Here is a 24,495-nt window from a genome sequence, read left to right on the forward strand (position 1 = left end):
GATGAATGATTTTTTCTGATTTAAGGGTAACTATGAACACTTAATATTACTGAATCTTTTCTGTAGGCTTCATCCACCAGCCTAAAACTTATGGGAAAAGGGCCTTACCACCTCCTTAAAAGCTCTCAGTGTATCTGTGACCTTCTTTGCACTCTGTAACTTTAGTTAATAATCTCTTGAGCAACATTAGGTGCTGCTGTGTGAGGAAAGTGCTAGGGAAAGGCTTTGTCCACACTATTTCCTGCCCTCTCAGTCAGTGCAGCCAGATGCTGAACTTGAATATACATATATATATATATATTGGCTTTTGGGTCACACCCGGTGTTGCTCAGGCTCTGCACTCAGACATCTCTCTTGGCAAGCTTGGGGGACCATATGATATGTCGGGAATCGAACCCAGGTCCATCCTGGGTCAGCCACATGCAAGGCAAATACCCTACCACTGTGATATCTCTCAGGTTCCTGATATTTTTTTCCAAAATAAAAAAACTTATCAGAAATTTTGAATTCTAAAGATTAGAACAAAATATATAAAGGCTATAATGTCTGATAACATATTTACCTCAGTAGCAGATTCACATCTGATATAGAAAATTAGCTGTAAATTCTGATGAAGTGAATCTGTTCATTTTATCACAGTAACCTAGAATCTCTAGGTTAAAAGAACTTAAATCTATTTTTCAGAAGTAAATGTATGAAAGGAATACACATTTTTCCTCAAAACTTAGTTTCAAAAAAAATTAAAAATCTTTATTATTTTATTTACATTTTTAATATATAAGCAAGAAATTCTAAGGATTTATGTATGTGTGTAGTGTCAGGGATCAAGATCAGGACCTATATCCCTAACCCTAGAATACTGTATACAGTTTCACTGATTTTTTTTTTTTACAGAATTTTTGTCTTTATTTTTATTGCATTTATTTCTCATATTTGTATTTAATTTTTCTAAAAAATGTTTTTTCTAATGTACATCTGATTTTCCTTCTCATTCTTTACATATTAAAACATCATAGTTTGGAATATGATTATGTGAACAATTTTGTCGTTACAGGTATTCATCAAAGTAATAGACACAAATGACCATCGTCCTCAATTTTCGACATCAAAATATGAAGTTGTGATTCCTGAAGATACTGTTCCAGAAACAGAAATATTACAAATTAGTGCTTTGGATAAGGATGAGAAAAACAAACTTATTTACACTCTGCAGAGCAGTATAGATCCACTGAGTCTCAAGAAATTTCGCCTTGATCCTGCAGCGGGTTCTCTCTATACATCTGAAAAACTTGATCATGAAGCCACTCACCAGCATGTTCTTACAGTCATGGTACGGCTTTCTGCTCATCATCTCACCATTTCATCTCACTTTATTTCATTTTGTATGAGTGATTTTTTTTAATTCTTAAAAAAGTGCCAACAGGAATGATTTGTGTTGATTCTTTCAGGTTCGAGATCAGGATGTTCCAGTGAAACGCAACTTTGCAAGGATTATTATTGATGTCAGTGACACGAATGACCATGCACCTTGGTTCACGAGTTCATCCTATGAGGGCCGAGTGTACGAGTCAGCAGCCCTTGGCTCTGTTGTATTGCAGGTTACAGCTCTGGACAAAGACAAAGGGAAAAATGCTGAAGTATTTTACTCTATTGAATCAGGTATTTTTTGTAGTAAACTCAGTAGCTATATAATTAAACTATTCTCAAATTTGTTCCAGAAGTTAAAACATTTTGGTGCCTTGCTAAATTTGCTTCAGTTGACCTTTGTTACATGTTAGGAGGGATAAAAAGTTATTAATTAATTTTTTTTTTTTGGTTGTTGTTGTTTTGGGTCACACCCGGCTGTGCTCAGGGGTTACTCCTGGCTCTACGCTCAGAAATTGCCCCTGGCAGGCACAGGGGACCATATGGGATGCCGGGATTCGAACCACTGTCCTTGAGCATGGAAGGCAAACGCTTTACCTTCATGCTATCTCTCTGGCCCCTATTAATTAACTTCTAACTCATTAGAGAATGGAAGAGAGACCTCAGTAAAGATAAATTACTTTTTAATAAAATTGGAGATCCATAATGCTCGTTAAATTTGGATTTCTGAGGAAGTAACTTCTGTAAAGAAAACTTTATTTGACCAATCTGGTATTTCAAAAGTACTTAAACCACACAATCACTTTCCTCCATAATGTCCATATATAGTGAAACACTTTGAGGACAACCCTAGCTTAGTAATTTGTTTAGCTCAGAGTGTTTTCTCTTGGGCAGAGCATTGACTTTTGTAGCTCCATAAAGCTCAGATAGAGGGTGCTGTGCTTTTTCCCTTCCCAGGGTCAGCTGCTATCCCCCTTTCAGCTGTTGTACTTCGGTTTTTTTCATTCAGGGATTTGGATTCTGTAATTGGCCCCCAGGAGTGGGCTAAGGACATGAAGAACTGATTAAGGCATATGCTAGAGCAGGGCAAGATATAAGAAAGTTCAAGGAGGAACAACTAGAACTGACCAGGCCTGGGCACTCCTAGAATGAGAGAGCAAGAGTCTTGCTACCAGTTTCCACAATTGCTTTGGCATAGTGAAATGTTTCTGTCTTATTATGTTTTATACTGTCGTTCACTCATTAATTTATTCTGTTGACTCAGTAAACTCATTCTATGTGCCAGGTCCTATGCTCGGAGCACTTATGCCTTATAGGTGATAGGTAAAGGTGTAACTTGCAAGGAAATAGTTAAGCCCCTGATTGAAACAGTGGCATAATTTAGAGTACATGCTTTATTCAAAGGGAAATACTTTGTTTTGGGTCATTCCATACTCTAGACACCTTGCAGAAGTGATTATCAAAATGAGACTTCCAATTGCCATTATTATTAAAAAAAGAGATAATATCTCATTTAGTTTTCTAACTCTGAGTTTTGAGATCCACTGATTTTTGTTTTTTAAATATTAAGTCTTTATCTTCATATTTAGAAATTATCTTTCTGGATACTGGAATAGGAAGAGGTTTAAATTAATTATTGATCATGTAATCAGAGCTATGGAAACGGAGAGTAGTGTCGTCAAACTATTTTCATTTCTTAATATTTTGGAAATTTTGTTTCCCTATAAACTACTAAATTGAGTCTATCATTCACAAATAAGATCTGATATACTTCATGTGATTACTATTTTAAGTGGTATTGGAATTAAAGTTAGTGCCTTGAATACAGAAATTTTCCCACTGGTTTAGAAATGTGGCTGTTTAAAAAAAAACAGTGCATTCCATATCTGCATGTCTGAACACTTCAGTAAAATAATTTACCCACTGATGAATAGACTGGGTTTGTGTAGGAGAAAATGTTAAACTTTTCCTTAGCTTTCACATAATTTTCAACAACTGGGTGGTTAAAATATGATTGTTAGCGCCTAACAAAAGGCATGTACATTCTTCAGATGTTTGTAATGACTGATGAGATTAGTAATTTGGTATTTGAGGAATGGAGAAGTTTTCTCCACCCAAAGAATAGATGATACTCAGACCTATTTCAGTACAGAAATTGAACTTTTAAGAAGAGTTACCAAGCATTAAAATGCAGTTGAATTTGTGTCTATCAATCTTTTGGAATAGTAGGAGCTCTAAAATGGTCATATAGCCTTTCATTGTTTAACTGTTTATTCATAAATACCTGCTTCTAATTTATAGTAAATATAGCTAATAGACTTTAAAAGAGGAATTATATATTTAGATCCAAACACTGCATACTAATAAATCATATTGAGTGAAAACTTTGGCCAGATTAGAAGTCTTAGAGACAAAGAAATAAATATTAAAAAAATTTTAGTAACAGTTTTATGTAAGTGCTTGGGCACACATTATATCTATGTTCTGAACTGTATGGTGTATTTAATTACTGTGTTTTTAGATAGATTGTTGTAACTTTAAAACTGTTAGACCATCTGGAAATGGCCTAATTAACCATACTTAATAACCAGTTATCGTTGCAAACCTGTGTTAAATATAGCTGAAATTTTATAGGTGGTCACATTATTTAGCAGTCTGCATGTTACTGAACATCTGCAGCAAGTCTACTCTGGGAGGAAAACATTCCTGTACATAGCATTCAGGGGTGTGCGTGTGTGTTAGACAGAAATACAGTCAGCTAATGAGCACAATTTTGTCTGTTTGACCAGATAATTGCTTTATTCACATAAGGGGAGCAATTTAGGCTTTCTGGTGGAAATCACGGAATCTTTTTCTAATGAAAATATCTAAGCTTGTAATCTGGGATAGACCACTTCTATTGCTGTTATAATCCTTTTAGAAATACCAATGTTTCAGTGTTTGCTAAATATATCTGTTATTGCTAAATTAATTATAGGCATGTACAGCTTTCACGTTTTTCCAATAAAATATATGTTTTCCCATCTGCAAATCTATTTTCTGATATGAAGTCCATATATTAACTGGCAACTCAACAGGCTTTTATTGTTGTCATTATCAGTGACAAACTCAGAGCTTTCTATATTAAAGATCATATATATATTTATTTATATATGTTTTATATAGAGAAGAAATGTTTCTGAATTTCATACAGGCATATAGGAAACTATTTCATAATAATTAACTATTATTGAATACTTCTTGTGCTAATACTTTTATGTGTTTAATAGAATAATGGTGTTAGTCGTGATAAGAATAAAATGCAGTAAGACAAAACCAAATAGAAGTATGCATGTAGTGTCTTATTAAGGAATGAATTCATTTTTTAGCTCTTGACCAACTGCTTTCACATATAACTCTCCACAGAGGCATAAAGTCCTTTTATTCAATAAGTACTGAGTATCTCCTATGTATCAAGCCTTTTTTAGGTATAGGTGATAAAATGACAAAACTGGTCAGGTTTAATTGAAACTTAAGTTTGAACAGGAGAATAAATTAAAAACAACACTGCAGTAAGCGCTATAAAGGAAAAGTGGGTTAACAGCACAGACACAGCCCTGCTGCCTAGAGAAATGCTGAAAGCCTCACCTTCACATTAGAAACTGGAGCACTGGGGGAAAGCAGTGAGACTAGCTAGAGAGGAACTTCCTGTCCAGGACTCACCTAGTCCTGTGGTCCTGAGATGAGCATGATCATGTGCCTGCCTGGTGAGGGTTAAGGAGGAAGGTTAGGGTGGTTGAAGGTCAAGGAACAAGTTATGCCTAAGAAGTCTGTTCCCCCACAACTAGGCTGCTCAGTGTAGCTGAAGTCCTTATTCCTCTCTATGAGGCCTCTTTGACTCTCTACTTGCAAAATAAGATTCCACTATGCAAATAAGGAAAACCTATGGGTTAGTGAGGAACAGGATGTTGGGTCCACTGCTTCATCAGCGCAAGTGTTGGAAAGTCCAGGGGTGCAGATGTAGAAGGTGTGGAGACTTTACCGTCTGTGCCAGTCTAAATGCTCAGCCATCAGTTTAGGAGATAGTGTGGAGCACAGGTAGGATGAGAATGGATCTCAGAATTCTGTTATAAAATGCTGAGTTTATATATAAAGCACAGTGAGAGAATCTGGGATCTTTGAAATTAGACAGGACAGAGATTAGTTTCTGCAGGGTCTGACTAAAGGAGCTGAGACCTTCTTATTTGCGCATCAGAATTAAGTTCAGCAGTGAGGTCTGGAAAAGCTGTTGTACTGCCCTGTTGCTGAGTAGGGTGCTGCCTTGGGACCTGGACACAGTCAGGCAAACTTAATGAAAACCAGGCTAGGTCTAGTCTCAGAAAAAAATGTCTTGAATTAAAAAAAAAGATGTACAATGGGAGGAAATGAAGAATGTTGAGGAATTGTATATTGACAATATGACTATTGACAATTGTGTACTATTGTGGAGAGAGAAGTGCAGGGTTAATCTCCTGGTTTGCGACTCACACCAAGTCATTTTCCTTTGTGAAATAACACGCTTGATTGCAAACCGAAAGGAAAGTCGAATTTGAGAAAGCAGTTAAGTGACTAGTCAACTTTGTATCGGGCAAGTTGTAATAGTTCCCACAGGAGAAATAAATTCAGTTCTGTGACAAGGATACTGGATTCTGGATTCTTATTTATAAAATAGAATAGTGATTTCTGTATTGGAAAAGGATTCATTGTTGGAATCTTAGGACTGTCTTGCTCTCTCTGAAGAAAGTGCTCAACTCTTTTGAACTGTTAGTTAAAAAAGTCCAAAAGATTAAAGTGATGGCATAAAACTGCACTACAGCTAAGTATACATACATAATACAGCTGGAATAGTTCCAGTGAAAAGCATCAGATACCATTTATCTTATAGTTTTCTTAGCCGTAGTACTCTTGAAATTTGGAATCAGAAATATTTTTGTGATGGCTGTCTGTGCCTTGCAGAGAGGTTCAATATCATCTCTAACCTCTACACTTAAATGCTCTACCACCAATATACACCAGTATTGTCTCTGCTCTTATAAGTTACATCCTTGTCCCTCTACCCCCTCCTCAAATAGTGATAATCAAAATCCAGACAATGTTGAACGTCTTTCCACTTTTTGTACTTCTTGTTGTTTTGGGGGGGGCCACACACGGTGACGCTCAGGGGTTACTCCTGGCTATGTGCTCAGAAATTGTTCCTGGCATGGGGGACCATATGGGATGCCTGGGGATCAAGCAACAGTCCTTCCTAGGTCAGTGCTTGCAAGGCAAATGCCCTTCAGCTTGTGCCACTACTCTGGCCCTAATGTCTTTTCACTTTTGAGAAATGTAATCACATCAATTGACAACCTTTGACTTAGAGAATAAATTAACCTGGAAGAGATTAATCAGGTATAGGCCTGGATCTTTAAAGCTTAAAATACTTGAATGCTTATATTTGCTTATCCATTATTTCATGTGTTATTATGGTCCATTGTGTTTTATGTTCTGTTCAACAATGTAAAATGTTGGCAAACTATGGTGGCAAAATATCAGCCCTTTAGTGAAAATAAGAATTTACTACTGCAAATGATTGTTAATTCAAGAAAATAATTATAATTTTAGAAAGAAAAGTACAATAAAAAGGGCAACAAATCTGAAAAATTGTTAATCTTCATGAGAGAACTGGATTTTTTTTCATAAATGATAAGAATCTTGAGAGTTTGGATAGTGGTACAAGCTGAAAACATAAATAGATTTCAACGAGCTTTTTGAAACTCTTGAAATCTTATCAGACTACAATCTGGCCCTAATCAATAGAGAATGAATTTTGTTTTAGATATAAAACATGTTTTTAAGTCTTGTTTTTAATTTACAGATATACCTGAAAACTCTGCTTTATCTTAGTGAACTAAAAACAAGACCAGTTGAAAACTGTTAACATTTTTAATAATATAACTTTAGAGAGATTTTTGTTTATACTTCTTCAGCTACTGCTTCTGTTTCTTATGCTTTTTTCTCTTGTGTTCTTTTTCCCTTTTTCCAGGAAATATTGGAAATTCTTTTACAATTGATCCCATCTTGGGCTCTATTAAAACTGCCAAAGAATTAGATCGAAGTAACCAAGTGGAATATGATTTGATGATTAAAGCTACTGATAAAGGCAGTCCACCCATGAGTGAAATAACTTCTGTGCATATCTTTGTCACGATTGCTGACAATGCTGCCCCCAAGTTTACATCAAAGCAATACTCTGTTGAAATCAGTGAAACTCTCAGCATCGGGAATTTTGTTGGAATGGTTACAGCCCACAGTCAGTCCTCAGTGGTCTATGACATCAAAGATGGAAACATAGCTGATGCTTTTGCTATCAACCCACATTCAGGAAGTATCATCACTCAAAAAGCCCTGGATTTTGAAACTTTGCCCGTTTACACACTGATAATACAGGGAACCAATATGGCTGGTTTGTCTGCTAACACAACAGTTCTCGTGCACCTGCTGGATGAAAATGACAACTGGCCCATTTTTATGCAGGCCGAATATACGGGACTCATCAGTGAATCAGCTTCAGTTAACAGTGTGGTCCTAACAGACAGGAATGTTCCGTTAGTGGTTCGAGCCACTGATGCTGATAAAGAATCAAATGCTTTGCTTGTTTATCATATTGTCGAGCCATCCGTACACAAATATTTTGCTATTGATCCTAGCACTGGTGCTATTCATACAGTTCTCAGTTTGGATTATGAAGAAATAAATACTTTCCACTTTACAGTACAAGTGCATGACATGGGAACCCCACGCTTGTTTGCTGAATATGCAGCTAATGTGACTATACATGTCATTGACATAAATGACTGCCCCCCTGTGTTCACCAAATCATTGTATGAAGCATCTCTTTTGGTGCCAACCTACAAGGGAGTTAAAATCATCACAGTCAATGCTACAGATGCTGATTCAAGAGCATTCTCACAGGTAATGTACTCCATCACTGAGGGCAACATTGGAGAGAAGTTTCTTATGGACTACAAGACTGGAACGATAACGGTGCAAAATACAACTCAGTTAAGAAGCCGTTACGAGTTAACCATTAGAGCTTCTGATGGCAGATTTGCAAGCTTTACCTCTGTGAAAATTAACGTAAAGGAAAGCAAAGAAAGTCAGCTGAAGTTTACCCAAGATTTCTACTCAGCAGTTGTGCAAGAGAATTCCACCGAAGCCAGAACATTAGCAGTTATTACAGCTATTGGAAATCCAATCAATGAACCTTTGTTCTATCAAATCCTCAACCCAGATCGAAGATTTAAAATTAGCCGCACTTCTGGAGTTCTGTCAACCACTGGCATACCATTTGATCGTGAACAGCAGGAGGCATTTGACGTGATAGTGGAGGTGACCCAAGAACATAAACCTTTAGCTGTAGCCCATGTTGTCGTGAAGGTCACCATAGAAGATCAAAATGATAATGCCCCAGTGTTCGTCAACCTTCCGTACTATGCTGTTGTTAAAGTGGCTACTGCTGTGGGCCATGTTATTCGCTCAGTGACTGCTGTAGACAGGGATAGTGGCCGAAATGGGGAAGTGCATTACTACCTTAAGGAACATCATGAACACTTTCAGATTGGATCCTCAGGTGAAATTTCACTGAAAAAGCCATTTGAACCTGACACCTTAAATAAAGAATACCTCATTACAGTGGTTGCAAAAGATGGTGGAGACCCAGCCTTTTCCGCTGAAGTCATTATTCCAGTCACCGTTATGAATAAAGCCATGCCTGTGTTTGAAAAACCTTTCTACAGTGCAGAGATTCCTGAGAATATCCAGATGCACAGTCCAGTGGTCCATGTACAAGCCAACAGCCCAGAAGGGTTGAAGGTATTCTACAGCATCACAGAGGGTGATCCCTTCAGCCAATTTACTATTAACTTCAACACTGGAGTTATACATGTCATATCTCCTTTGGATTTTGAATCCCACCCAGCATATAAGCTTAATGTACGAGCAACTGATTCTTTGACTGGTGCTCATGCTGAAGTGTTTGTTGATATCATCGTAGAAGACATCAATGACAACCCGCCTGTGTTTGTCCAGCAGGCATATGCCACAACCTTGTCTGAGGCATCTATCATTGGAACCCCTGTCATTCAAGTCAGAGCAACTGATTCAGATTCAGAACCCAACCGAGGAATTTCATACCATATGTTTGGCAATCACAGCAAAAGTCATGATCATTTTCATATAGATAGCAATACTGGTCTCATATCACTGGTCAGAACTTTGGATTTTGAGCAGTTCCAGCAGCACAAGATTTTCATAAGGGCTGTTGACAGTGGTATGCCGCCCCTGAGCAGTGATGCGGTTGTCACAGTGGAAGTTGTGGACCTCAATGACAATCTGCCACTCTTTGACCAACAAATTTATGAAGCCAAAATCAGTGAGCGTGCCAGTCCTGGGCATTTTGTGACCTGTGTAAAAGCCTATGATGCAGACAGTTCGGACATAGGAAAGTTGGAGTATTCCATCCTCTCTGGAAATGATCATAAGAGTTTTGTGATAGACAGTGAAACAGGGATCATCACGCTCTCAAACCTGCGCCGACATACTCTGAAGCCTTTTTACAATCTTAACATTTCTGTTTCTGATGGAGTCTTTAGAAGTGCTGCTCAGGTTCACATAACTGTAATTGGAAGCAATTTGCACAGTCCTGTTTTTCTTCAGAATGAATATGAAGTTGAGCTAGCTGAAAATGCGCCTTTACACACCCTGGTGATTGAGGTTAAAGCAACTGATGGGGATTCTGGTATTTATGGTCATGTTACCTACCATATTGTAAACGACTTTGCCAAAGACAGATTTTACACAAATGATAGAGGACAGATACTTACTTTGGAAAAACTTGATAGAGAAACCCCAGCAGAGAAAGTAATCGCAATTCGTTTAATGGCTAAGGATGCTGGAGGAAAAGTCGCTTTCTGCACCGTTAATGTCATCCTTACAGATGACAATGATAACGCACCACAATTTCGAGCAACCAAGTATGAAGTGAACATTGGATCCAGTGCTCCCAAAGGGACATCAGTCATTAAAGTTCTTGCGAGTGATGCTGACGAGGGATCCAATGCTGATATCACCTATGCCATCGAGGCAGATTCAGAAAGTGTTAAAGAGAATTTGGAAATTAACAAACTGTCTGGCATCATTACCACAAAGGAAAGCTTAGTTGGCTTAGAAAATGAGTTCTTCACTTTCTTTGTTCGGGCTGTGGATAGTGGGTCTCCACCAAAAGAATCTGTGGTTCCAGTGTATGTTAAAATACTTCCACCCGAAATGCAGCTTCCAAAATTTACAGAACCATTTTATACCTATGCCATTTCAGAAGACATGCCCATTGGAACAGAAATCGATCTCATCCGAGCAGAACATAGTGGGAATATTCTTTACAGCCTGGTCAAAGGGAATACCCCTGAAAGTAATAGGGATGAGTTCTTTGTGGTTGACAAACAGAGTGGGAGGCTAAAGCTGGAGAAGAGTCTTGATCATGAGACAACCAAGTGGTATCAGTTTTCCATTCTGGCCAGGTGTACTCTTGAAGACTATGAGGTGGTGTCTTCTGTAGATGTTAGTATCCAGGTGAAAGATGCAAATGATAACAGCCCTGTCTTGGAGTCGAACCCATATGAGGCTTTTATTGTAGAAAATATGCCAGGGGGGAGTCGAGTCATCCAAGTCAGGGCATCTGATCTGGACTCAGGAACCAATGGCCACGTTATGTATAGCCTGGACCAGTCACAAAGTGTAGACATCATTGAGTCTTTTGCCATTAACATGGAAACAGGCTGGATTACCACCCTAAAGGAGCTCAACCATGAAGAGAGAGACAATTACCAGATTCAAGTGGTTGCCTCAGATCACGGTGAGAAGATTCAGCTGTCTTCCACAGCCATTGTGGATGTTACAGTCACCGATGTCAATGATAGTCCACCCCGGTTCACAGCAGAGATTTATAAAGGGACTGTGAGTGAAGATGACCCCACAGGAGGTGTGATTGCCATCTTAAGTACCACAGATGCAGATTCAGAAGAGATTAATAAACAAGTTACATACTGCATAACAGGTAAGACAAAGGAAATGCATTAATAATTAAATTTTACTAGAAATGTACATTCTGAAATATATATATATATATATCCTACGGATTAAGATTGCAAGTGATGCATTTAGTTATATTATCAAAAATAAGCAGATAGCATCTATTAAATAAATTTCACACTCTTCACAGTTAACAGTTGTTTCATTAGACTTTTATAGCTTGTTTTTATAAATTTTATATTTACCATCTAATAAATACATTGTGATTAAAAATATTAGCTTATAGTTTCAGTGTATATAAAAGTATTATTGAATACTCTTTGTATTTTATTTGACTTAATTCTGTGTTTAACACTATACCTTAATGCTAGTTTGATTTGGGTAGAGTACATGTACACGACTATCATATTATCATAAATTTGAAAATAATTAAAATTTTAATTTGTTTAAATCATAACATTATATAACTTTTATATAATTAATTGTTTATTTTTATTTTATCAAAATTTTTATACTCTTTGATTTAATAGGAGGAGATCCTTTGGGCCAGTTTGGTATTGAAAACGTGCATAATGAATGGAAGGTCTATGTGAAGAAACCACTGGATAGGGAAAAAAGGGACAATTATCTTCTGACTATAACAGCAACTGATGGAACCTTTTCCTCCAAAGCTATAGTTGAAGTAAAAGTTCTTGATGCAAATGATAACAGTCCAGTTTGTGAAAAGGTAAGCTGTCCCTTTAAATTGGTATTTTTTTTTTTTTTTTTTTGGTTTTTGGGTCACACCCAGCGGTGCTCAGGGGTTACTCCTGGCTGTCTGCTCAGAAATAGCTCCTGGCAGGCACGGGGGACCATATGGGACACCGGGATTCGAACCAACCACCTTTGGTCCTGGATCGGCTGCTTGCAAGGCAAACACCGCTGTGCTATCTCTCCGGGCCCTAAATTGGTATTTTTTGAATACAGAGCTCTATTGTGGACTTCCAATAGAACTGTCATGTGGCACTCTGGTGTAATTGAGATATGCTTTTTATTACAGTCTCTTACTGTGCAAGGAGAGCAGAGATGAGTGTTAAATGGGACAAGTATTAGGATCATTTCAGACCTATTTTGGGGAATTAAAAATAGGTTAAAAAAACTAATTAAAAATACTGTGATTTATGACAGGATTGAAATTATGTTCTAAAAGTTTTCATGAAGGACTTTCTCATTTATAAATGAAGTTTTGGTGGGGTATAGTTGGTCAGTGGTCCCTCACACAGAAATTGGTGATACTTTCAGGAGACCATTTCTGGGTAGCATTTTTCCAACCACTGCAAAAACTAAGAGGTAACAATGGCTTCCATACCACCATATCCAGCCTTTTAATATTAGAACAGAATATATACTAGAGAATGCTTTCCATCTCAGGTTGCAGGACTGAAGTGAGGGCTTGGGTTTAGCCTTTGATAGACAGTGATTGTGTAATCAAGAAAAAGGTAGAAAGGCAATGGGATGAATAGTGTGGATGAATAGGTTTATTATAGTGGAATGAAGATGGTGGCATTCCAAGGAATTTGGACATATTCGAAGAAAAAGAGTCTGAAATCCTTTTATTAAAAGGTAGAGGTGACATAAACAAGTGTTCTTAAAGAACAGTGAGGTTGCAGATGGTGTCTGGTTCAATTATCAAAAGTAAAAACAAATAATCAAGATTTAGATGAGGACTATGAGTACAAACAAGTCTATGAAAGAAATAATGGAGCATTTGTTCCCTCCTGCATGTAACTGAAAAAGTTAAACTTAACTCTGATGCTTCCTGCCCTCCTATCCCAGGGATTTGGAGAAATACCAAAGATAAACCTGGAACATGAGTTCATTTTAGATGTGCTAAGTTTAAGTCAATAAGTACTTTGCATTTAGCTAGATAGTATTTATCTTAAAAAGTATTTTTTGTAGACATGTAGAAATGCTGAGTGAGGATGGCATGTAGGGGAGGAAAATACACTCGTATGCAATGAGTCGAAAATGTAGTTCATCCAAAACTGAGCTTATAATGGGAAAACAAATTCTACAGAATTCTTTTCTTATGTTTGGGTTCATGGCATGGATTCATATATAGCTGGAATTGGTCATCTATGTGTTAGATCAGAGGGGAAGAGAAATGGTCCAAGACAATGAGGATTGGTTATATATTAAAAACAGTTGGGACTGGAACAATAGTACAGCGGGTAGGGCATTTGCCTTGTACACTGCTGACCAGGGTTTGATCCCTGGTATCTCATATGTTCGCCTTAGCCCCTATTTCTGAGCGCAGAACCAGGTGTAATCCCCTCAGCACTGCTGCAAGTCACCTAAAAACTAAAAAACAAAAAAGAACAATTGGTTATCGTAAACCCCTTTATTAAAAATAAATAAGATAAAACACAATATTGATTCTCCCACTTTTACCTAAATATGCATTCCACTAATACTATCTCAAGCATTTAAATTAAAACAAATATAAAACTAGTTCAAAGTTGTAAAGCATTCAGAATTCTGTCAGTTCATCATCAGGTCAGGTTCTTAGGCTATGGAGTCATTTTTCTTTGGCTTCTCTTTGTTTTAATTTTAAATTTATTTTAAATTACTTAATAAGAAATAGTCTTGAAAACTCCTTAGATTTCAATTCTTTTAAAGTTTCCCATACTTTTATGGCCAAAGTCAACAGGTTTCTTTTTTAATTATCCCCTTGGCAGTCATATTGTCTTTTAATGTTTTCTCTTGATGATACTGTTTAAAATCTTTTCAGACTTTATATTCAGAGACAATTCCTGAAGATGCCTTTCCGGGGAAACTGGTCGTGCAGGTCTCTGCTACAGATGCAGATATTCGCTCCAATGCTGAAGTCACTTACAAGTTATTTGGTGCAGGTGCAGAAAAGTTCAAGCTAAATCCAGATACAGGTAATGCTGGAGTTGGGGAAGCATTTATTGTGTTCCAGAAAAGTCATATATCTGGATAGTTTTAGATCACATAGATGTCTTGAAATTTATGTTCTTTTACAATTAACTTTGACATTATCAACTTTGGCTTCTTCCAAAAATCCAAATGAAAATTGGAATGAGGTCAGATGAGTAGCAACAATATCATCGAATCTACATGAACAAAGTCTTAGAATTTAGATGTTTCTGTCAACTTAAAAAGAAAGGCTTGGAGGGTCTGGATCAGCTGGAGTAATAGTACAAAGGTTAAGGGACTTACCTCGCATATGGCAGACCCTGGTTTGATCCCGTACCTTGTGACTTTTAAGTTTATATTCAGAATATTCTGTTTATTATCAATATGTTTTTCCTCCTGTGCTTTATTTTGTTACAATTGTTATTTTGTTAAAAATTAGGTCAAATAACAGTTTTCTCTTGAGTGGTTTATCTCTATCCTACAGATTAATTGTAAACATAGGTATTTACTTTTGATTCACTTTGTTTTCAAATTTAGTTACTTCAGTAGATACTTTGTTTGTAACATTTACCTAAATTGCAGATCTTAAACTCATGATTTTTATGACTTAAAGTGCCAGCACCTGGCATTGCATGAAAACAAGAAACTGTTCTCTGCAACTTGATAAAATTCTCTATCCTTGATAAAATTGCTCTCCCAAGGGAGGCTGCTCTTCATGTGTGTAGTTTTGCGGGAGAAGAGAAGAAATAAGCAGTTCACCTGCCATTTCACGTTTTCAATTTCAAATGAGTCCATTTATTTTTGTTCGCTTGATTTTAGGTGAACTGAAAACATCAGCCCCCTTGGACCGTGAGGAGCAGGCCACTTACCACCTTCTCGTCAAAGCCACTGACAGAGGGGGGAGATTCTGTCAGGCTCATGTGGTGCTGACTTTGGAAGATGTGAATGATAATGCCCCAGAGTTCTCTGCTGATCCGTACACCATCACTGTGTTTGAAAACACAGAGCCGGGCACTCTATTGACAAGAGTGCAGGCCTCAGATGCAGATGCAGGTATCCAGAAGAATCTTTGCCGTTCGACAGTTTGCAGAATTTTTGTATATTTGGGACCACCTTCATTTTAAAACACAGTCAAAAATTTATCTTATTAACTCATCTTACCCCAGGTGCACAGAATTGTCAGTTCCTTCACATTACAGTGGTGTGAAATTGGGGATAAGTGATCTCAGGAATTAGCGCTTCACCCAGGTTCTGTCCTGGCACCAGGTGATTCCTTATGCGATCTCAGGGATCCTAGAGGTCCTGCAGCATCACATCCTCAGGCTCTCATAGTCAGTTGCCTGAATATCATAAGAGGTGATCCCTTAACTCCTTAGCACCACTTGAGAGGTCTGTCCTGCAACTCTAAAAAATGGAAAGAAAATTTTAGAAGAAGAAATTCCTTTGATTAGTTATTTAAAGTTGCAGAATTGTTCCCACTGAACTTAAGATACCAGAAGTTCCTTAAAGATTTGGTTGGGGACTGTTCTATTGAGTTCATTAAGCATTATTTTGTGAAAAGCACATACTTTGTTGCTAAAGTTTTACAAAACATTCAAAAATTATTATGGAGAAAATAAGAATAATATATGTATTTTGGCATCTGATCATAGTATATAAAAGTAATTTTTAATCTTATAAATACCAAAGAAGAGAACAGCAAAAATGTTACTTTTCAAATAAATCATGAAAGCTCAATATTAGGCTTTATTTTAAAATATCCCCTGGGCTACCCTGAATAATACTTACATTGTTTTATCTCAGTCAATTGTCCATCTGAAAATTTGTTTTTAAGAATGATGCGTATTAGCATTTTACCTTTTGAATGTTGCTGTTTGCAGTTTTGTAAACTTTACTCAAATGAAATATCTTGATATTACTTGATGTCTTGATAGGACTGAATCGCAAGATATCCTATTCCATGATTAACTCTGCTGATGGCCAGTTCTCTATCAATGAAGTATCTGGGATCATTCAGTTAGAAAGGCCTCTGGATCGAGAACTCCAGGCAGTTTACACCCTTACTTTGAAAGCTGTTGATCAAGGTTTCCCAAGGAGGTTGACAGCGACTGGGACTGTTGTTGTGTCTGTTTTGGACATAAATGACAACCCGCCTGTGTTTGAATACCGAGAGTATGCTGCCACTGTGTCTGAGGACATCCTTATTGGAACAGAAGTTCTGCAGGTGTATGCAGCAAGTCGGGACATCGAAGCAAATGCAGAAATCACCTACTCAGTAATAAGTGGAAACGAACATGGAAAATTCAGCATAGATTCTAAAACAGGTAACAAACCACATAAGTGAGAAGAACCCCTTTATTTCAACAGATCATAGATGGTCATCAGTAGATACTCTAAAATCTGAAACTCAAGGAACCTATGTATCATATTTTAAGTGGGATTTAAAGGGTATTAAAAAATTCCAAAAGTCTACATAAGACTTTGGGCGTATCTGTGTTGAAATAAGTAAGTTTATCATGTTTACAATTGAGAAATGAAAATTAAGGTGTCTGTTTTATTAAATATTTCAAAGATAGTTTTATAAATTTTCTAAATGCAATAGTAGAGAATGGAAAGCAGTAAAGATCTTGTGTGAAGGCTTTACCACCCCTAGTGAAGACTTTGCAAGTAGAGGCCCAAGTGAAACAGCAATTTCCAGGTCTTTGATCTTAGTTTCCATAGGGGGCACCTGATAGCTTATTCCACTGACTTCTGTTGTTGTTTTGAGGCTGCATTCACATTGCTTTGAGCTTATTCCTACTCTGCACTCAGGATTCACTCCTGGTGAGGTTCAGGGGACCATTTGGGATGACAGGGAATGAGCGTGGGATTACACTTGTTTTTTAATAACATTAGCTACATATAACAGTTTTAAGTACTTCAAGTCACAATGAATGCCTGTCACAAGGTCAAAAGCCTTAGCTACTCTTGACTGCATAATTACTATTAACCCGTGGTCTGAAATAGATGTCGCAGAATATTGTAAAAAGTTGCTCCACCTAAACTGCATGTAATTTTGTATATAACTAACTGTTAGAGAAAGAGTAGGTGTATAATGAGACTTTCAGAAAATCTATTTTAAAATAAAAAATTGTCATTTTAAGCTTCTTTCTTCCCATTGTCTTTCTAGTAGGATGGACTATAATGATGTGAAATGGAAAGATGTGAGATGAATTGTTAAGACTGAAAGGAATTATTTTTAAATGACAGGAATAGAAATAGAAGTTTTATCATAGGATAAAAGGACACATTTCTATAAAAGAAAAAAATTAGAGAATGAAAAGGAAGTTATAAAGCCAAAGAGTATAGTTTTCTATCAATTTTATTAGAGTCTGTAGTGAACTTTAGAAGAAATAAGAAAACAAATGATTTTTGTAACCAAAGAAATTTAAATATGCTAAAAATGATAGGAAAACAATTACGAGAAATAAGAATTTAATAATGGGGGCATTTATTATGTGTCCTTGTTGAATTAGGAAAGTGGGAAACACACATAAATCCTAAGTTTTTAAAGTAGATATAAATACTGAAAAGCATAGTCCATTTCAGTCATTGTAAAAAAAAAGTGGTGATGATGTATGATGATTTTTGATTTTCCATGTAGGGGCCATATTTGTCATTGAGAATCTGGATTATGAAAGCTCTCACGAGTATTACCTGACGGTGGCAGCAACTGATGGAGGCACACCGTCTCTGAGTGATGTCGCGACTGTGAACATTAATGTAACAGACATCAATGACAACACCCCTGTGTTCAGCCAAGACACTTACACAGCCGTGATCAGTGAAGATGCAGTGCTTGAGCAATCTGTCATTACCGTGGGTATTTTTTCCCTACAGTTTTCTTCTGAAATTTTTGCAGTATTAAGATTAATCCAAGTTTTTTTAGTTAACTTGAAATGGTTTGATGTCTTTTGTTAGACCGATGAAATGTTATACATCATAATAATTGCCTTAAGACAACTGATAGCAGGAGTCTGTACCCTTCTTTACCACGCCTTACCTTTTAATATTTAAAGATTTATATTTCAATATTTTATAGGTTATGGCTGATGATGCTGATGGACCTTTGAATAGCCACATCCACTATTCGATTATAGATGGCAATCAGGGAAGTCCATTCACAATTGACCCGACCAGGGGAGAAGTGAAGGTGACCAGACTTCTTGACCGAGAGACAGTAAGTGAAAAAGAATGGGCTTTTAAGTTGCTTACAAATGATCAGGTCTACTCCTAGGAATATACCCTAGGAACACAAAAATACAATACAAAAATCCCTTCCTTACACCTGTATTCATTGCAGTACTATTTATCATAGCAAGACTCTGGAAACAGCCAAGATACCCTTCAACAGATGAATGGCTAAAGAAACTGTAATACATATAGACAATGAATTATTATGCAGCTGTCAGGAGAGATGAAGTCATGAAATTTTCCTATACATGGATGTACATGGAATCTATTATGCCGAGTGAAATAAGTCAGAGAGAGAAAGACGCAGAATGGTCTCACTCATCTATGGGTTTTAAGAAAAATGAAAGACATTCTTGCAATAATAACTTTCAGACACAAAAGAGAAAAGTGCTGGAAGTTCCAGCTCACCTCATGAAGCTCACCACAAACAGGGATGAGTTTAGTTAGAGAAATAACTACGTTTTGAACTATCCTAATAATGAGAATGTACGAGGGAAATAGAAAGCCTGTCTAGAGTACAGGCGGGGGTTGGGTGGGGAGGAGGGAGATTTGGGACATTGGTGATGGGAATGTTGCACTGGTGATGGGTGATGTTCTTTACATGACTGAAACCCAAACACAATCATGTATGTAATAAAGTTGTTTAAATAAAAAATTAAAAAAAACATGATTAGGTCTATAATTAGAAATGTTTTGTATTCAGATCGGGACACATAATGATAATTACCTGCCATAGGTTCAAGAACATGGCTATCACGTTGAGCTTTTCTTATTAAAATTTACAAATACAAAAGCATTTGAAAAACAATTTTAGTATGAAAATCCCAATATGAAACCCATGTTTCTTACTACTAAGTAATCTAAGTTTATATTTGTGAGGAAATTACTATCAGCCCAAGTGCTCTAAAACGTTTTATGGAAATAGAAGCTGGGTTTTGTTTTTGGTTTTCTTTTGGGGGACCACACCTAGTGGTGCTCATGGATTACTCCTGGTGGTGTTCAGGGGACTTTAGAGAATTCCAGGAATCAAGCCTGAGTTGACTGCTTACAAGGCAACACCTTCACTGCTGTACTAGTCCTCTTATCCCTAGAAACTGAGTTTTTAGAAGTAAGAGATTTGAAAAATCAGAGATGTGAAAGAAAGGAAGAGAAGGGTACATAATAACAATAGTAGTTGGAATTGATTACTCTGGACAAGAACTGCGTACTGAAAGGGATGAAGTACAGCCCTTTAACAGTAGTGTAAAGAGCACAGTATCTGAGAAACAAAGAAATAAAATGCCCCCCACCCCCCAGAGGCAGGCGGAGTGGGAGTATGGAAGAGAAACATTGGTGGCAGGAAAAGTGCACTTCTATGACAGAAACTCAGTTATGAATAGTTTTGTAACTATAGTGCTTACATAAAGTAATTATAGAAAATAAACAATGATTCCCTGTTGCATAAACAAAGCCACAGATAAAGGAAGACATTGACTTTGCTTAAATTTATGATTTATTATTAGTAAATATTTGCATTACTTAACTTTTTTTTTTTATTTTCAGAGTCATGTAAAAATATCTTGGGCAAAAGCAATCATAAGTGTAAAATAGTTTTTTAGAAATCCTTGTTAGAGTTTAGAGATCAGGGCAGCAGGAAGACTTTGGGCAGTGAATGAGCAGTAAAGCAGAGAAATTGATGGTGCTTATAGTAACCAGTTCAATTTCAAGAGGATAATGGTTTGGAAAGTTAAGATCAGAGGGTGATGGTGTGAGGCAGTGATAAGATATCTATATCTTTAACTTTTCTGACATCATTTTTTAGCAGGTTTTTTTTTTTTTCTTCAGGGAGCATGTTGTACTCAGAATTGCACTGTTAGGGGGCTGTGGACATAGTTGGGATTAGGGCACATGCCTTGGTTGTGCCTCACCTAAGTTCCATCAGTTTGGTAAACGCCAGCACAAAGGCTTCCTGAGCCTCACCACATGTAATCCTGGGCCTTACCGCTGAAGTGCTATCTGGTGTGACTATGAGAACCCCAAGCACCACCAGGATTGTGGTGGCTTTAAGGGTCCTAACACTGCAGGATCTAAACTGCACCTCTTTTTCAGGTGCTTGTACTGAACCACCAGCTCAGTCGGCAGATAGTTGTTGGCAGTGGCTCCCTAAGCACTGCTTGTAAATCCTCCCCCGCAAAAGTACTTTATTATTTCTTGGCTGTTTCTTCACCGAAGAACTTCTTCCTTCCGTCCCTTAGTACTCCAATCATTGTTGTGAAACTGCAGAGGAGTTACCTCAATAATCCTTTTATTGGGTTGTTTCAGGAGTCATATTCTGTAGAACATACTCCATAGTTTGGCTTTCCCAATGTTCATTTTGGAAGAGCTTATCAGGGGCTCCTTTGATTCATACCTCAATTTTTTTGCATTTATTATTTTTATTAACATCTATTTAAACACCTTGATTACAAATATGATTGTAGTTGGGTTTCAGTCATGTAAAGAACATCCCCCTTTACCGGTGCAACATCCCCACCACCAATTTGATTCAAGTTTTTTGTCTAGAAAGCCAGGAAGAGCTAATCTTGGAGGATTTAGACAAATGAGCAAGATCTTTGTATAAAATTGATGGGACCAGGCAAGTTCATTATCCCAAGCTGTTGAGAATCAATGTAGGAGAGGCTTAATGCCTTCTCTCTCTGGCTGATGGAAACATTGAGCCTTAGGGAAGGTTGCCTTTCCTGCTACACTAAAGCAGCAGCTTTGAATGCTATCCTCACTCCACCCTACCCAACATTGGTACTTTACTAATTTTGTTCCTAGAGCTGCATGTTTTTTATGTACCTTTGACAAAATTAATGCTTCTTATTGTTTGCCTTCTCTGTTGCACAAATTTTTATTTTGTCACTGCAGATTTTACTATACACTGTTTGTAGGTTGGAAACTTAAGCACATTCAGGATGTAGAAAATGAGAACAATTAGTCTCAGGCTTGCCCTTCCAGGTTGGTGGGGTATATTTCTGCAGATTCTCTGTTCCTTGGCCTTGTGAAAGTGGACATGCATTTTCTCTTTCTTGTTTCCGTAAGATTTCTGGATACACACTCACCGTTCAGGCTTCTGACAACGGCAGTCCCCCACGAGTCAACACAACCACAGTCAACATCGATGTGTCCGATGTCAATGACAATGCTCCCCTCTTTTCCCAGGGGAACTACAGCATCATTATCCAGGTAATCTGGGAAGCTGGGGGTACATCAAACACACCTGTCTTCTGGGATGAGCTTTGCTGTCAGTTTATTTGAAATATTTACTTTTTCCAATGATGGCTTTTTAGAAAATTGGGCGAAATAAAATTAGAGTATCTCCATCAGTGCTAAATGAAGAGAATAGACAAGATGCTTTCAAGCTGCATTCTCTCCCTCTGTATTAAGATTTTAAGATACTCTCACTGGCTTGTATTTTCATCTTTATATTTGACTTTGGGGGCCATGCCTGGTGGTGCTTGTGGACTACTCTTAGCTAGGCAGTGAGGGGTCATGCCTGAGCAATGCTCAGGCACCATAAGGTTCTTAGGAACCAAATCCTGCCTTTTTACTTGCAGAATTCCTGCCCTTTCGTTCATCTCCCTAACCCCTTGGTTCTTAGTTTCATTTTCTATTGCTTTTTCTCTTCTTCACAGGGGGCCAGTGTTCCTGGCTCTTCTTTAACTTCTCTAATGATCTCCTTTGCACATGTATCCTCTCTAGTCCCTTTTCCACTTCTCTTCTGTCCATCTCCATCTTCCCCTTCCCTTGCTCATCACCATCACCACCACCTTCATCTGTCCCCATTTTTCTTCTTCCTTCTTTCAAGTGAGACAGCAATAAGACTTTGTTTTCTAAATGTTTCATTTTGGAGATTTGCCTTTTACCCCCAAAGAGATAGTTTTGTTGAACATGGTGTGTTTTTTTTCCTATACAGGAGAACAAACCTGTAGGGTTCAGTGTGCTGCAGCTGGTAGTCACAGACAAGGATTCTTCTCATAATGGCCCTCCCTTCTTCTTTACTATTGTGAGTGGAAATGATGACAGAGCATTTGAAGTGAACCAATATGGAGCCCTCCTGACTTCAGCTTCCATAAAGAAGAAAGTGAAGGACCATTACTTACTGCATGTTAAGGTATTCAAGTCTTTTTCTGGTTTTATTGTTGATGCATAAGAAAGATGGCCTTGTTAATATATTTTTCATTGTATTTAAAAGGTTCTATTTCACAAACAAACAAAAATGTATAGAATATAGGGATAGGTTTAGGGATTTGGGGTTTGCTTGGATGGCTGTGGGGTGAAAAGGGGTGGGTTTATGCCTTCATTTTTATCCTACTATATATCAAGGGTGCTATTTATTCATTTAATCACTTTATCATAGACATGTGGAGGTAAATTTCAAAGCAAATTAGAGAAAGATTTAGAGAAGTAATTAACCTTTTGCTTGGTGTGTTTTTTATGTGAAGAAATAAGGATCTAACAAATTGTTAATAATTTTGAACCTGAAAGTGCAGATATATTTTCTTTAAGTGTTGTAAGAAGTGGCATTTGGCAAAGGTGATTTTCTTTTCTTTCTCTCATAGGTGGCAGATAATGGAAAGCCTCAGTTATCATCTTTGACTTATATTGACATCAGGGTAATTGAAGAGAGCATCTATCCTCCTGCAATTTTGCCTCTAGAGATTTTCATTTCTACTTTCGGAGAGGAGTACTCAGGTGGTGTCATCGGGAAGATCCATGCAACGGATCAAGACGTTTATGACACTTTAACTTACAGTCTTGACCCACAAATGGACAACCTCTTCTCTGTTTCCAGCACCGGGGGGAAGCTGATTGCACATAAAAAGCTGGATATTGGGCAATACATTCTCAACGTCAGTGTGACCGATGGAAGGTTCACAGCAGTGGCTGACATCTCGGTGCACATCAGACAGTTCACCCAGGAGATGGTGAACCACACAGTGGCCATCCGCTTTGCCAATCTCACTCCGGAGGAGTTTGTTGGTGACTACTGGCGCAACTTCCAGCGAGCGTTACGGAACATCTTGGGTGGGAGAAGGAACGAGATCCAGATTGTTAGTTTGCAGCCCTCTGAACCTCATCCTCATCTGGATGTTTTACTTTTTATTGAGAAATCAGGCAGTGCCCTATCCACAAAGCAGCTTCTGCACAAGATCAATTCTTCCGTGACTGATATTGAGGAAATCATTGGTGTTAGGATATTAGATGTATTCCAGAAGCTCTGTGCAGGCCTGGATTGCCCGTGGAAATTCTGTGACGAAAAGATATCTTTGGATGAAACTGTGATGTCAACGCACAGCACCGCCAGACTGAGTTTTGTAACTCCCCGTCACCGGAGAACAGCCGTGTGTCTCTGCAAAGGTAACACAGAAGTAGATGCAACTACTACTGGTAGTAATTTGCGGTGCAAATGGCTTTTGTCCAATTTTTGCAGGCTACACTTTAGATGTTTTTGATATTGGAATTAATTCACTTTCTCCTCTTTTAAACACAGAAGGAACTTGCCCACTTGTCCACCAGGGATGTGAAGACATTCTATGCCCTGAGGGATCCGAGTGTGTTTCTGACCCCAGAGAGGAAAAGTACACCTGTGTCTGTCCAGGTGGCAAGTTTGGTCAATGCCCAGGTGAGAGGTTGGGGTGGAGCCAACTTTAATTTGCCAAAGTCAACTTTCAGTTTTTAACCTTTTCTCCTTTCGTGAGGGGACTTCACTGTGTTCTTGTAAGGAGTCAAGCATAGAGTTAAATAGAACGACTATAGTCATAACTTCCCCATGTGTTTTGTTTTCTATTACCAGTGCTCATCTAAGTGTTTCAATCCATATTTAGGTATTTATTGTTTTTGGTTTGGAGAGATTTATTTTTTTGGCTCACA

The 24,495-nt window shown here is 37.7% G+C and overlaps 1 protein-coding gene across 1 annotated transcript in view; it reads left to right on the forward strand.

The window, feature by feature from the left end:
* FAT1 (FAT atypical cadherin 1) overlaps window positions 1–24,495 on the forward strand; it is a 128,875-nt gene that overhangs the window by 87,173 nt on the left and 17,207 nt on the right. Inside the window, exons 8-20 of the mRNA XM_049772324.1 lie at window positions 1,055–1,330; window positions 1,449–1,659; window positions 7,406–11,473; window positions 11,979–12,175; window positions 14,219–14,372; window positions 15,187–15,420; window positions 16,302–16,691; window positions 18,011–18,225; window positions 18,449–18,586; window positions 21,664–21,807; window positions 22,538–22,735; window positions 23,184–23,982; window positions 24,116–24,247. Coding sequence (XP_049628281.1) covers window positions 1,055–1,330; window positions 1,449–1,659; window positions 7,406–11,473; window positions 11,979–12,175; window positions 14,219–14,372; window positions 15,187–15,420; window positions 16,302–16,691; window positions 18,011–18,225; window positions 18,449–18,586; window positions 21,664–21,807; window positions 22,538–22,735; window positions 23,184–23,982; window positions 24,116–24,247 — 7,156 coding nt within the window. The remainder of the gene's footprint in view (window positions 1–1,054; window positions 1,331–1,448; window positions 1,660–7,405; window positions 11,474–11,978; window positions 12,176–14,218; window positions 14,373–15,186; window positions 15,421–16,301; window positions 16,692–18,010; window positions 18,226–18,448; window positions 18,587–21,663; window positions 21,808–22,537; window positions 22,736–23,183; window positions 23,983–24,115; window positions 24,248–24,495) is intronic.

This window comes from Suncus etruscus, chromosome 4 (assembly GCF_024139225.1).
Source record: "Suncus etruscus isolate mSunEtr1 chromosome 4, mSunEtr1.pri.cur, whole genome shotgun sequence".
Lineage (NCBI taxonomy): Eukaryota > Metazoa > Chordata > Mammalia > Eulipotyphla > Soricidae > Suncus > Suncus etruscus.